The sequence below is a fragment of the Homarus americanus genome, unplaced genomic scaffold (genome assembly GCF_018991925.1).
Source record: "Homarus americanus isolate GMGI-L3 unplaced genomic scaffold, GMGI_Hamer_2.0 scaffold55, whole genome shotgun sequence".
Classification (NCBI taxonomy): Eukaryota; Metazoa; Arthropoda; class Malacostraca; order Decapoda; family Nephropidae; genus Homarus; species Homarus americanus.
The window spans coordinates 365,751-379,983 of record NW_024713894.1 but is presented as its reverse complement, the minus strand read 5'-3'; the positions used below and the strand labels follow the sequence as shown (position 1 = coordinate 379,983).

At 35.2% G+C, this 14,233-nt stretch overlaps 1 protein-coding gene across 1 annotated transcript; it reads right to left on the bottom strand.

The window, feature by feature from the left end:
* Positions 1 to 625: 625 nt before the first annotated feature.
* Positions 626 to 14,162, bottom strand: LOC121875016 (transmembrane protein 161B-like). The gene is made up of 11 exons (XM_042379373.1): positions 13,829 to 14,162; positions 12,796 to 12,899; positions 11,869 to 12,148; positions 11,008 to 11,087; positions 10,147 to 10,362; positions 9,617 to 9,733; positions 8,816 to 8,956; positions 8,024 to 8,198; positions 7,234 to 7,330; positions 5,733 to 5,902; positions 626 to 5,335 (listed from the first exon to the last, which is right to left on the bottom strand). Exons 1-11 carry the CDS (start codon positions 13,829 to 13,831, stop codon positions 5,216 to 5,218), a joined length of 1,503 nt encoding a protein of 500 aa, XP_042235307.1. The 5' UTR covers positions 13,832 to 14,162; the 3' UTR covers positions 626 to 5,215.
* Between the last annotated feature and the right edge of the window lie 71 nt (positions 14,163 to 14,233).

Here is a 14,233-nt window from a genome sequence, read left to right as displayed (position 1 = left end):
TTAAAGAAACCAACAGAGTATTACCTTAATTAAATGTCTAATAATAATACCCTGTATAGGTTATTTGCGAGGGAAACATCATAGAAAAAAGTGTCTTACCATTGTTTGAACTATTGATCGAAAAGATAAAATTCTCTTGTTTCTGTTGATGTCATTATACTACAACTACTACGACTGTTTTATTCTAATATGACCGTCATTTCTTGTGCAAATGAGCAATTTTTTTTTAATCAACAAAAACCCCAAAACAATCATTTTCACAAGAAATAAAGGTCATATTTGACTAAAATACAACAGAATTTTTTGTTCTCATATCAAATACTAAATACTGTACAGTAAATAAAATGAAGCAGGCTCATTTTGTTTCTTCCTCTTCATTAAGTGTCTAAATTCAACACTAATTGTCCTCTTAATTAGTAATTGCTGTGACCATTCTCTTCTCCTAGCTGGGGCCTCTGCGTGTAGCTGCGAGGAAGAAGGCGTAGTGAAGATTATCATCATCAGTGATGGACGTCAAAATGGTCTAGTGTGAACCGGGCTTAAGCAGAATTACCGATAAAGAATACAAGTAGAAAGGTACAAAGTTTTCAGGATAATGCACAGAAGATATATTAAAAAATTGACAAATATTCACTTCATTTTATTCCAAATCTCGACATTCCCCAGTTGTTATATACAGTTAATTTTTACACACATACACACAAGGTCCCGATACATTCATTCAACATTGCTGACTAACCAGTTCCTACATATGGACTACAACCTTGGGTATTTTGTTAAGCACAGATGGAAGAATATGACAAATACACAAGGTTTCAAAGATGGATCAACTGTAGATTAACACCCCCAGTTTATTTCACTTGATGATTAAACACCTTTTATGCTACCTGGGAGAGTTGGGTTAGGAAAGGTTAGAATAGATTAGTACAGTATTCAGTTTGTTAAGGTTAGTGCTAGGTAAGGTTAGTGTAAGGTAAGGTTAGTGCTAGGTAAAGTTAGGTTAGGTTATTGTTAGGCAAGGTTAGTGTAACGTAAGGTTAGTGCTAGGTAAAGTTAGGTTTGGTTAGGTTAGGTAAGGTAAAGTTACTTAGTGTAAGGTAAGGTTAGTGCTAGGTAAAGTTAGGTTAGGTTAGGTAAGGTAAAGTTACAGTTAGATTAGGATATTTGATCTTGAGATGAAATAAGCTGGAGGATAATCTTCAGTGATCCCCAAAGACTTACAGTGTACAATACGATCAACTGTACAGGCTCGGAGGGGAAGTGGCAATGTAATACTGTTCATATGACATACATCAATTGGCGTACATGAATGCAGAAATTATTTGGGGGGGGGGGGGGGAAGGTTAAAATAATAAATTACGATACTGTATAAATATATATACACGTACAGTAATGTAGCAATCTGTATACAGTACTGTCAGGCTGTTACCCCCATGGCTATAGTGGGGTCCAAGTACAGTGCATAGCAATTTCTTAAGGTTTCAGTCACATGTATAATTTGTTCAAAACATTTCAGATCACAAATAAAATCTTCCCAAAACATTTCAGGGTACCAGGAGAATCATCCTTAAATTTTCAGGTCATATGTACTGTACAAATTATCCTAAAACATTTCAGGTTACATATTAAATACAATCTTTCCTAAACATTGCAATGAGTTGTTGTATTCCCACCTCACTGTCATTGAGCCTCTGATCATTACCAAACACATTACAGTGGCTTCGTTACAAATATCCTGCAACATTTATTGAACCTTTTGATTACCATGACTCTGTACAGTACTTCCTAAATTCATATCAACAGCACTGCTTTTACTACTGATCATTGTAGTGTTGATATACCTCAGTGGTAATCAAGTTTGTACATTAATCCCACATAAGCAGTGAACAACATTAAGGTGGGTCTGATTTAAACATAAGAGAATCTCCAATACATAAAAGAACAAAACCAATTATACTGTAGACACAATAAAAGTTAACAAAGTATAAAAAGCTTTATGGATCTCTCACACATTTGGAGGAAGTTGTAAAAAATTTAAAAAAGTACATTAACTGACAATTACTAATTCCTTGTACATTAATTTACAATAAAAAATGTAAGCTCTCAGTTAAAAAATACATTATGTCACATAAATCAGTTAAAAGGTACATTATGTCATATAAAAGCATAATGTACAAAATGCATCATTCAAGCATTATAAACTACAGTAAACTATCCATAACACTGCATCATAGAGCAGCAATTTATATATAAGGTCCAGGACACATAAGTCCCCCAATACAGTAAAGAATGACGGTTGAGTGGCTTAATAAAGTACTGTACACCGCCCACCTCACTTAACATGGGGGTTGTGTTCCCAGAAAAATTACATTATTTTATTTTTCTTGCCCATTCTGTATGTAGGATGTAAATGAATAAAAAAAAGTTAAGTCTATCAACTTGAAATTACGAGTTGAAAAATAACCATACTGTAACATTAACTCATGCTTAATCTCGCTGGTGCACGAAGAAAAGTTTACATTCATTTTATGTTTTTGACCTACGAGTGTTGATTTTCTTAAGAAGGGTTATGAAGAATGATGGTGGTGTAGGATGTTGGTTGGAGGTTAACAACTGTGTGGAGACGTCATTAGGTGGATCGTCTTCATTCTATCAGGTCACTGAAGAATGTCCAACTTACTTTCTAAAGTAAATTTGGTCTTGCTCTTCTTTGCTGGAGCATCCCTAGGCAGAGGGGCACTCAGAGAACATTTAGGTGGAGCCATGGTGATGAAAGTTAGCAAAAAAAACTGAAGTTAAACCACGCAAAGTTTTGGATGTGGCCGGACTGAGCACTAGCTGAACTCTAACCCACAAGACATGGGGATGCTACCAATGGACTGTAATGTACTTGACCGCTGGCCCAAAAAAATTTTTACCCGATCGAGTTCGTCCAGCTCAACCCACGTTAAAGCAAATTTTAGCCCCGTGCTAAATGATACTATAGTTAAAAACAAAAAGAAAGAAGTGTTCAAGTGAATCCGAGTTTAACAAACCCGTGTTAAGTGAGAGGGTAAGTGAGAGGGCAGTGTATGAATACAGCGGCAGTATTGTGAGCGTTCAGATTGAAGACTCGTATGTTGTGCGTAACTCTGCTGACTACTGATACTTTTAACTCATCAACTTTTCATTTCCTGTATGTACCCTGGAAGCAGAGAGAGAAGCTTATGGTATTACAATCCTGGTCAGAGATGTAATACTTTAAAAAATAAATAAATAATATCATAGATAAAAATCTAACCATGCACATCATTTTGAATCACTTAACAATGAATTGTGTCAGAAATATGAATTCCAAAGACAAACAAACTGCAGATACTACAGACAGCCACAAGCCCAGGCATTACAACAACCATTAAAGTTAAACTTCTACACAGCACAAAATAAATTATGAAGTCTTAATAAAACTAGAAAAACTGAGTAACTCTGTCTTGGAAGCTCAATTATTTCATGGCCAAATTAAAATAAAAAACGTGTAACACCCAAAACTATTGTACAGTACTGTAAAATGAATCTTGCCTTTGGCTTTCAATTTATCTGATACTGAATAGTTTTCATATCAATATACCGTACATAAAGTTAACATATATCTACCACAGCATTAAGTATTAATGACCGCCCATGAGTACAATATTACATACAGTACATACACAAAAGGCTGTACCACCTCACATCATATACTGTAGACAGACATCTTTAATTCCAATCTGGTGAAATCTGAATTAGCTTATCATTCACCAATATGTTTCTGTACAAAGGACCCTCCTGGAAATAACTACCTGATAGCTTGTTGGTTATCATTGGCCAAATTACTTTACTGTTTACCATTGTTGTATACCTGTATTGTCTAGGCACATAGGAAACTGCATACTCCCACAGCCTACAGTACATGCATCATATACTGTACCTACATTACCTATATTCATGCTGAACTGTATAACTAAATAGTTTACATACATCCCTAGCCAACTGTAAACCTATATTATTATTATTATTATTATTATTATTATTATTATTATTTAATTTTATTATTTTCAGCTATCAAGAAAGACTGATGATTATAAAGTCTCCTGTATACAGGTATAATATGTTGACATTCTTACACAAATTTAAACAATTATGAAACTCTTATAAAAACTTTCGTGTTTTTCTTTTAAAATATTTAGTTTTTCTTAATAAACACAATATGCATGATACTAGAGGAGTAATGGGTAAAAATGAAAACAGAAATCTTGTTAGCCTGCATACTGAACCTCAAGTTGTCCCCACATTTAACACACATCTTACAATGACACTTTCAGTTTATAAAATGGCTAGGTTCTTTAATTTTCAGGCTAATATTTTTAGTAATGGTGATATCCATATTAAATTTACAGTACAGTACTCCTATAAAGTTCTTATAAGTACTCCTCCATAAGTAGAGGCCATTAATTATGCTTCTCTTTACTAATTCTATCGTATAAAATAACTCTGCCAGCAAGCATCAGTTATCTTGATAAGAAAGACAATGTACCAATAATTATTTTACCTATAATGTGGTACTATACATAAAATGCTTGTTGCAAATCAAACACTGACCTTCTGCTGTGACCTGAACATTTGACAAAAAATCTTGAACTCTTAGGAGCAAGACAGGTAGTGGTGCCCTTATCCTTAGAATTAAGTTAGTCCCCTACAAGGCCATTCCATCATCTACAAATTCTTTCAAATGCAGCCATCTTGAGGAAAGTTACTGTTAGGTCTTTAACGTGTGGTGTGGCGATGGTTAGTTAAAAAGGGAAATATTTCAGGAAGACCCTATCTGTGCTTTCCTACTGAATAGGCATGAAGAAGCGTACAACATGTGATGCACAGTGAGGAAGTTTTAAAATACTTTTGACACATTACACAATACAGTACAGAATATTCATTTAAAAACAATTACTGCAGTCTGAGATCTAAAAATACATTCAGATATCACTATTACACATGACAAACAAATATTACTGCACATTTATAGATCTATGTCTTTTTTCCTTGAGTAAAATATGGCTGATGCATAATACAGTATATAAATATTATTTACGTTTAGCTTTGTTAAAATATATGGCTGATACACAAAGCATGACATAGGTACTCTCCGTAAAATGCTTCTTACATTCAGTGTAAGAGATACACAATCAATAAATACTTCTTTTTATGCCTTTGTAAAATATGATTGGTATGCGACACCAAACGTGCCAGAGAGGAACCACGAGAAGACGCACCACCATGTTGTGAACCCTAACACACCACGGTAGAACTCTGTGGTGAAAACCTGCAACCATGAGGGTGTTGGTCAGAGACAGGTTATATAAAAGTACATCTCCTGAAATTCTACATTAGATATTACTAAGATAAGTACAGCACTAACAAAACCATTTACTGTATAATATGAAAAGTTATGGAAATTTCAAATGCAATGGACATATTATCCATTGTGTTTGAATGACTAAATGTAGGTTGACGACAATTATATCTACAATAAGTGTTTTATGAAGCTACATGAAGCACCTTCTCCACCTAACTAGAGTGAAGATGTTAGTATGGATGATAAACAAATATACAGTATACTGTCAAAAGTTGATATTACTATGAAAGATTTCAAATAAAATAGAATAAGGCCTTACTCACTCATAATTAGTACTGACTGACACAACTAAAAGATGCCATACCTTCTTCAGCTCCTCCATTCCTAGAGTGAGTATTTTTGTGGCTTCCATGACAGTCTGAGCATCCTGCAGGGTGGGAATAGTTGTTGCTGCCTCACCTTCAGAGTCTGGGGTCAACCCACACTCCTCTGGCTCAATGGCTCTCCCCAGTAATGCTCCCCAGCTGAGTCCTCCTGTGAGTGATATAGTTATGGTAATCTGTACAGTATAGGACTATTTCTGCTTTGTAACTAGTGCACATAAATGCCAGTTGCCTTTGAGAAAGACAAGAACATTAGCTTAAACATTTCAAAGGACTTTCGAAATACAATCAAGGAAAGACAATTGATAAGAGCAAGAAATTAATTGAAAACAACTTGCCAGAGCATAACTATGAGAATGAAAACTGCTGGAACTACATGAACATCCTGGTCATAACAAATATAAGTGACATACTGCACAGAACATGCAGTACAGCACACAAATAACTTTACACCTGTACTTATAAGAAACTGGATGAGTTATAAACCAAGTGAATTTTATGAAATGCTCAGTCAACATCTATAATACATATGTCGTAATACAATGATTCCCATTCTATAATAAGAGATAAGTTATCTAAAAATTAAAGGAAAGAGTACACTCAACTACTCATGAGTTGTTGCATCATTATAAATTACTGCTGCATCGTTTGCATGGTACAGGCGCCGAGATTACACTTACACTCAAGAGCCTTGCTGACAATATCCACACCTCCATACTTTTGTTCACTTCCATATATCACATTTACTCTTACAACTTGTAAACTTTTATTGTACTGAATAATTTTAATTTTCCACACATTACATGTGAGTACAGTATATGAGGAGATATTGCACAGTGAGGCAACTGGCTGAGTGACTACTGGTGGAGACGAGACTACTTGTCTCCAGTGAGTTTGAGGATTAAGTTATATGATGATTACAGGAGCATCATGACACATTGACAGTTTATTTGTAGACTTAATAACACTACGAGCATTAGAGAATAATAAAATAAGTAAATGTATTGGTAGTAAAAAAAATTACATTATTTTAACATATTTTCATTATTAGTGTACTGTACTTGGGTAAAAAAAATTACAAAAACAGTGATTAGTTCATGACTTTTGACTTTTCACATAGAGTATACATCAAAACAAGGGACAAAATTAGGTTTGCTTTTTCGTAACTTCACATTTTTCTAAACCTAACTTTCATAAATCAGGGATTGCCTGTATACCTTACATTACTTTAGTGCAGTAGTATATTACAATCAGGGAACATTATGTACCTTCTTAAAACAACTATATATTGTCCAATTCTCTAAGATACAGGTATATAATTTAATAGTTTCTTAATAAATGACACAAAAAGAGAAATGGATCATCACCACCACTTTTACGCCCATTTTCCATGTCTGTGTAGGTTAGCCAGGTACAATTATAAAACAAACACACACACACACACACACACATATAGATAGAAGAAGAAGAGTTTAATCTCACCTAGTGTTTTAAACATGAGGGAGAGGAAGAGGCAGAGAATTATCGGAGCGACGTACTGAAGGGTCACGACACACAGGTAATAAAACACCCGGGCTATCTGTAAGAAAGAGATGCCAATCATCATCCTCATCTAACACAACAACAGTAAAAGGTTATGGGATGGATGACTAACATGTAAATACAGTATAAGTGAAATAAATGGAGGAGAAGGATGAATGAATAAGTTGGATGAAGGGAAGGTCACATTCAGAGATAGCCTAAAAAGGGAGAGTGGAATAGTTTTGGGATATTTTTAATTATTTCTGTGTTTTTAGGGCAAAATACTTGGAGCTTGATTTAAAATGCAGTATATTGAGATCAACTTAAGATTATACACCTGGGGGGGGGGGGGCAAGGTGAGTAAAGGGGGTGGGGGCCATGAGGCCATGTAAACAAATAATTTTTAATGTTGAATTCTACTAAAATATTCACACAATTATAAATTCAGCTAGAACCTAACTTAACAGCTAGACATATCACAAACACCAACATTCTCTGCCATACAATACCTCTACAAGTTAGTACACCATAACAAATATATAAATGCTGGTACTGTACAGGTACAAATCATAAAATTTAGTCAATTGAAAAATTGGGGGCATGAGGGTTTGGTGAAAACCAAAAGGAGAGGCCTCATGCCATAAAGTTTGGGAACCATTGTTCTAAACAGTCCTCGTGGGTTGACAGATGCATCTCTATGGGTGCAATCTGGGTTTGGGATAAGCACACACTGGTATTCACAATAACGAACCTTCTTTTGAAGTTCCTTGTTGGTGATGCGGCCAGACTCTTTCTTCTGAGCCTCAATCTTCTCATAGGCAAGGTTGAGGTAAGACTGCAGGTAGTAAGGCATCAGGCCCAACCTCACTACACTCACCAGTAAGATCAGTATAATGCGCACAATGTCAAACATGTCTGAGCTCATGCTATGGGAAAGAAACATTATATGGAGTAAAGCAGTGTTGAGGGGAGACAGAATGAAATTCTTCCTAGGAAATCATGGAGATTACTGTATGTACTTTAATCTTGTATCATTTATATACTTATGTAGAGAATTTACCAAGAGTTTCCTCCCACCTAAATTAGCCGTTTTCATCAATTTTCCTCATATCCGTACAGTATTGCTCTTGAAATTTCAGAGAACTTATGTACTGTACAAAAAGTGAGAATCAAGAGAAAATAGATACAAGAACATAGCAAACAGCCCACTATAGCTCCTTTACATTAATCAAATACAATATTGTACATCTAATTAATGGTTCAATGACAAGAGGCAGATTTGTTTATAAGGCAGCTCTTGAATATATAGTAACAAACACCTCTCAGATAAACACTACCAAAATGGCAAATGATAAATTGAAATAAGCTACAGGAAGTACGGCAAATCCCTAACAAATTATGACATGTAACTGTAATCCCCATAAAGTACAAAGTTCAAGCATATATTTTAGAGTCAATTGTTGAAATGATCCAACTAGATTTGTAAGTTAACACATATATAACTAGACAAGTGGTAAAAAGTCCTTCTCACTAGACTACTTACAAGGGATGGCTACGACCTGGCCAAGTGTATTCTGTGAAGTACCGTCTTGAGATCGGCTTGATCCACATTGTCACCAGGAACAGTGGGGCAATAAAACTAATATGGAAGAACAGTCTCAGGACCTTATTCTCAGTGCAGTACCTGTAACATTAATTATGACCCTGTAATGGTAGAGCACAATCTGGGGAAATAAAAAACAAACTGAAATAGTTTAAGTCCTTGACTATTCCCAAAGTAATTCTTATAGTGGTATATGAGACCAACTATTAAATAAACTAAAATAAAGTAATACAAATTTTTTAGATGTCACTTGGACATTTAATTATACAGATATTAAACTGCCGACAACAGATCCTTAATCGGCATGTTGAGATTTTGAACAAAATCAATGAGATAAAGGTTAATTCTAGGAAAAAATTATAGGAAAAAGAACTTTTTCTCAGAACTGAAATTAAATGTCTAACTATTTAAGTATATCCACAATAACACATAAACACAAAAAAAGGGGACCTTGAAAAAACAGGGTTGGTAAAAACCATTGTTTGAAAACAAATAAATAAATCCTTTTTTTTTTAACAAAAACTTGTTTTGGGGGTTTTCTGGTTTAAATCTTATTATACCTGTATTTGATTTAATAAGTTTTATATATTTTCAGTCCTGTTTATATTTTTTTAATATGCTATTTATATTAAACATTACATTCAGGATGATTTACCAACCATTTATACTCTTTTCCATCTCAAAACATCACTGTGCCAACCCTGAAAATTAACAGTACAAACTACACAACAAGCAATCTACCTTAGAGAGTCCCAGTGCATCTTGCCTAATCTGAGTCCAGGGAACGTGAAGAAGGCGCCAATCAACGCACACAACACAGCAAGGATGATCTTAAATGTCACCTTAGATGCTGGACCGCTGGAAGTAAAGACTTCATTAAATTTGAGCTGACTGATTATTAATTGGAAGATCTTAGATGCTGTGAAAAAGGGACAATATAAGCTAACAGTAAGACCTTTCACAGATGAAGACTGCATGTCCAGTGTATGGCAAGGTGTACCTGTACTGTGTTTACCATGTGAATGTTCTTGCTCTGAGTATGTGTCTTTTGTAAACATAACTAGCTGTTCTGTATTCATTAAAGTTATCCTTTACTCTACATTACATGACAGTGTGACATGTTAGCTTTTAAGATTTTTACAGACCTCAAACATCCTTTTCAGGTTCAGGTCTATGTAGGAAACAGCTGTATTACCATTGTGAAGCAGAGTTTATAGCACTTAAATTTTTAGGTGTTACATTACACATACTGAAATTCAGTGATGACTAACTCTGATGGCAAGCCTTGTGCCTTGAGGAATGCTGCAGCACTAGAATTGAATGATGAGTATGCCAAGTCAAGGCCCAACTCCAACTTGCTCTCATCGAGGATCAACATGCCCAGGGCTATGAGGAGGTAAGTGAAGAAGGAGAGGACAACCATAGCCTTTTCCCCACCAGAGTCTTCTCCTCGGAAATACAGCATTGAGAGGGAGAACATGATTTTACTGAGGCTTATGTTAAGGCAATAAAACCAACAGTAATTAAGAGAGTACAGTACATAAACTTATATACAGTACATAAAAAAAATTACAATCTGGAATAAAAAAAACAAACAATGCCTATGTTGGTCATTAAGTCTCCTGCCATAATAATGAAAAATGCAGTTATAATTATATCTAATTATTCTTTCATGTATTTATTTCTACCAAAATTCTTCATTGCTAAAAAATCTAAAAAATTCCACTGACCACTTTTAGAGATTTAGAAATAGTGTACAGTACAATTTCATCACTTTAACAAACACCGATCTCTGTTAAAATATAAAATAGTGGCTAAAACTACATGCAACTCCAACTACTGCACTAGTTCCTAAACTTGCATATACAGTGTACTGGATACTAAAGGACTTCATCCCTTAACACTTTAGAAGACTTAAAAAAAGTTTCTGTACTACTATATAGTTCTTGATTCCTACAACTGTACGGGATGGTCTGCTCCTGTTACTACTGTCTCACCATACTCACTTAACACCTAATACACTAAACAGAAATACATAAAGAACTGGGAGTATTTTAATTACCTGTGTGGAGCATAAACTTGGCAACACACCTATCATTCTGATACTGACATCGCTATTAATAAAAGGATACAATGAAAAGCCAACAGCCAGTAGACACCACAACATACTCAGGTTCACCTCAGCTTTAGGGGGAGCCACTGCCATAAAAATCTGTAAATAACAAACAAGAAAAATGTGTAAAAAGATCCTTCAATAACTTCCCAAAAACAGCAACTTTGACTTTTGACCTTGTGACCCCAGAATGCAAATACCTGTACACCTCTATGTTGTCTTCTACATTTCATACCGATTGAGAATTATCATGAAGGAGATTTACAGTACCAACCAGCCAAGTACGAGATGATAAGGAGCCATGAGGGGTTGTAAACAGTGTATTAGATAAGTTGCTTGATGGTGTAACATTTCCAAAAAGCATATTAGATGTAACTATAAATTTCAATCCTAACCTGAAGGAATACAACAGAAGCATAGACTATGTAACCTTGGCAATGACTATGACCCAGAGTAAGTTTTTTTTTTCACCACCTGAAGATTAAGCATGCAAACTTATTTCACCTTAAACTGAACCATCCCAACACTAACCTAACCCCCCAAGGCAGAGTTAGGACGGCTAAGCTTCAGGCAAAATAAGCTGAGGTGTCAAAACATCAGGTGGTCTGGGTTTTTTCTTGAGTCAATATTTGTTGAAACTAACACAAAACTACATTTATCCATTTTTTTTTTCAACTACAGCATTTCCAAACACAGCTTGTAAGCATCTGCTTTTTGCTTGCAGATGGTTTGGATACCTTCCTCAGGAAAAATAAAAAACACAATGTGGAATCTTTTGTACAATTAAAACAAAGTAATTTTTACTACCAAATTTATCTAACGTTATCTTAGTATTTTGAATCTAAACTAAAAACAAATAAATCCTTCACTTCGTACGTACCTCTGTAATAATATAAACTATTGCCGAGCAGAGAGAGAAGTCAAGGAGCCACTGGTACTCCGTGTAAAACTTGAGTTGCATCACCTCACCCGGGACCATACGTGATGTTTCCAGGGTAAGGTCTAGAGTACGAGGTACTGTAAATGTCCCATCATCTTCAGCCGTTCCTCCTCCTTTGCTATTCCCTTTGCCTCCCCCTTTACCTTTTTTGCCCTTATCTTTAGGAACACCTGCCAGGGACCGCAGCTCCTCATCAGTAGGGTGTAGATAGTATATAAGTCTGTTGTGTGAGAGTATAACAAATATGGAGGGTTTATTCTCCTACTAAAGACTCAATGAAATAATAAACTATAAGACCATGCCATAAAGAGAACACTAAGGGCTCCAGTTTTGTCCAAATTTAAACTAAATACTAAGCACATGATAAAAATCTACCCTGTATTGTATTCATAAAATAAAAGAAACTTACCGATAGATTTATGATACAATACTACAGTATATTCAATAGAAGGAATTAGTAATATCAGACTAACTGGGGGAAGACCAGTCCCAAAACATATCTTATGAAAGTGATGAAGGGTTACAGTGAGAAGCTGATGACTGATGCAAGGCTACTCATTCCACACCTGCCTCGTGTACCTTCTTTTATTATGGAAACCTTGTCATCACCTAAAGTGGTACACCAGTTTTCACTGGCAGTTAAAGTTTCCTCAGGTATTTCCACATGCTTGACCATGTGTGCAACGAACAAAAAGTGACATTACACTAACTGGTTAAGCTGAGGGTAACATCAGAGCCACTATGATACTGTCCAAAAGCATTAACTATGTCTAGGAGCCCCAGTGCTGGAAAATATTGAATTCTGAAATACTCTGAACTTAATATATATTTTGTATAAATATGAGATTGACCAAAGTTATGACTTACCCTGTGCCACAGAGCAACCACCGTGCTAATGAGTAATGCGGTGTGATGCGAGACAGCACACTGGCCGTCACCATCGTCACCACCAACTGCACACCAAAAACTGCCTGAAACATATAGTATACAAATATATTCAGTATATGATGGCTTCACAAAAAGTTAGCTGGTTTAACTACAGTATTTAACTTCTTATCTCATAAAAAAAACGACAATGATTCTGTGAACCCGGTTTTGTACACTGCGAATTGGAATTTACATTTCGTTTGCTAAACACATTTTCACGTAATATTATATTCAAATCTCTTTCCTGTGAACTTTAAACGATCTGATTTGACCAATAAGAGAACATTTCAAGTCTTGGGGGATTTATAGATATATTCATCCTCGTTATGGCTCCTTTGTGACCTAAACACTAAAAATGATCCCAAGGTTATGAAAGGTTAGGTCAGGTTTTCAAAAATTATTCTGATAATTTTAGTGTGTGCTTTAAACCCACATTTATCCTCCTCTTCAAAGCCCTGCCCATTTGTACAAATCATGGTTGTATCTCAAAAAATAAACATTAGCTCCACATCATTGAACAACAAGAAAAAACTTATGTAACAGAATTCACAGATGGACATAAGATGAATGTTGACCCGTTTGTTTCAAGCAGTACCAAGATTAAGCAAACAAATTAAATCATCAACATAATCATCATGTGAGAGGACCTGGTGAAAGTTTAATCAATAATACTAAATAAAACAGCCTAACAAGACTTCCAAACAGCAGTACTAACAAACTCGATAATCAAAACACTGCACTTCTGAAACACATTATTACAGCTACAGTTTTTACTTCACTATAAAATAAACAATAAACACAGAGTAAATTTAAAAGACCTACAATAACATGTCATGTCAATCACTCGTCATCTCTTATAGTTAAAAATCAACAACACAACTGGAAATTATCACCAGCACAACATTAATATAACATTCTCCTACAGCTAAAAATCTATATTAAACAATAGATTCAGTATAAATGAAGAAGTTACCATCGTTGTTAGTGAGCTGCGGCCCGGCGGCTATTTTGGTTTGTGGCCGACGTGCACCTGTGAGCCTCTACCACACCGGGGAGTGTTGTGTCTACTCTACTATTAGTCACCTTCTCTACTCTTAATATATCTTAATTTAATCCCTACTAACAGTTCTTTCCACAGTCGTAAGATCAGATTATTCAGATTCTACTGCGCAGCTGTTAGTGTCAAATAGAGTTAATTACTTGATGTGATAATTAATGTTGCGAGGAGAATTCGGCCCATTTTATTGATTAACAGTTAGAAATATTTCAATTGTTTATGTATATTGTATTTTTTGTCATCAGGGATCTCAGACAATATATACAAACATTCTTCTCCAATAATTAGATCATTTGGTCCTGTAAATAATGGGGGGCGTCC

Bases quoted from the DNA above. Each gene is read 5' to 3' on its own strand.
- LOC121875016 (XM_042379373.1), bottom strand. The intron at 12,149-12,795 runs GTAAGTCATAAC...CTCACACAACAG, and splicing joins TGGTTGCTCTGTGGCACAGG to ACTTATATACTATCTACACC. The intron at 10,363-11,007 runs GTATCCTTTTAT...CATAAGCCTCAG, and splicing joins CTGGCTGTTGGCTTTTCATT to TAAAATCATGTTCTCCCTCT.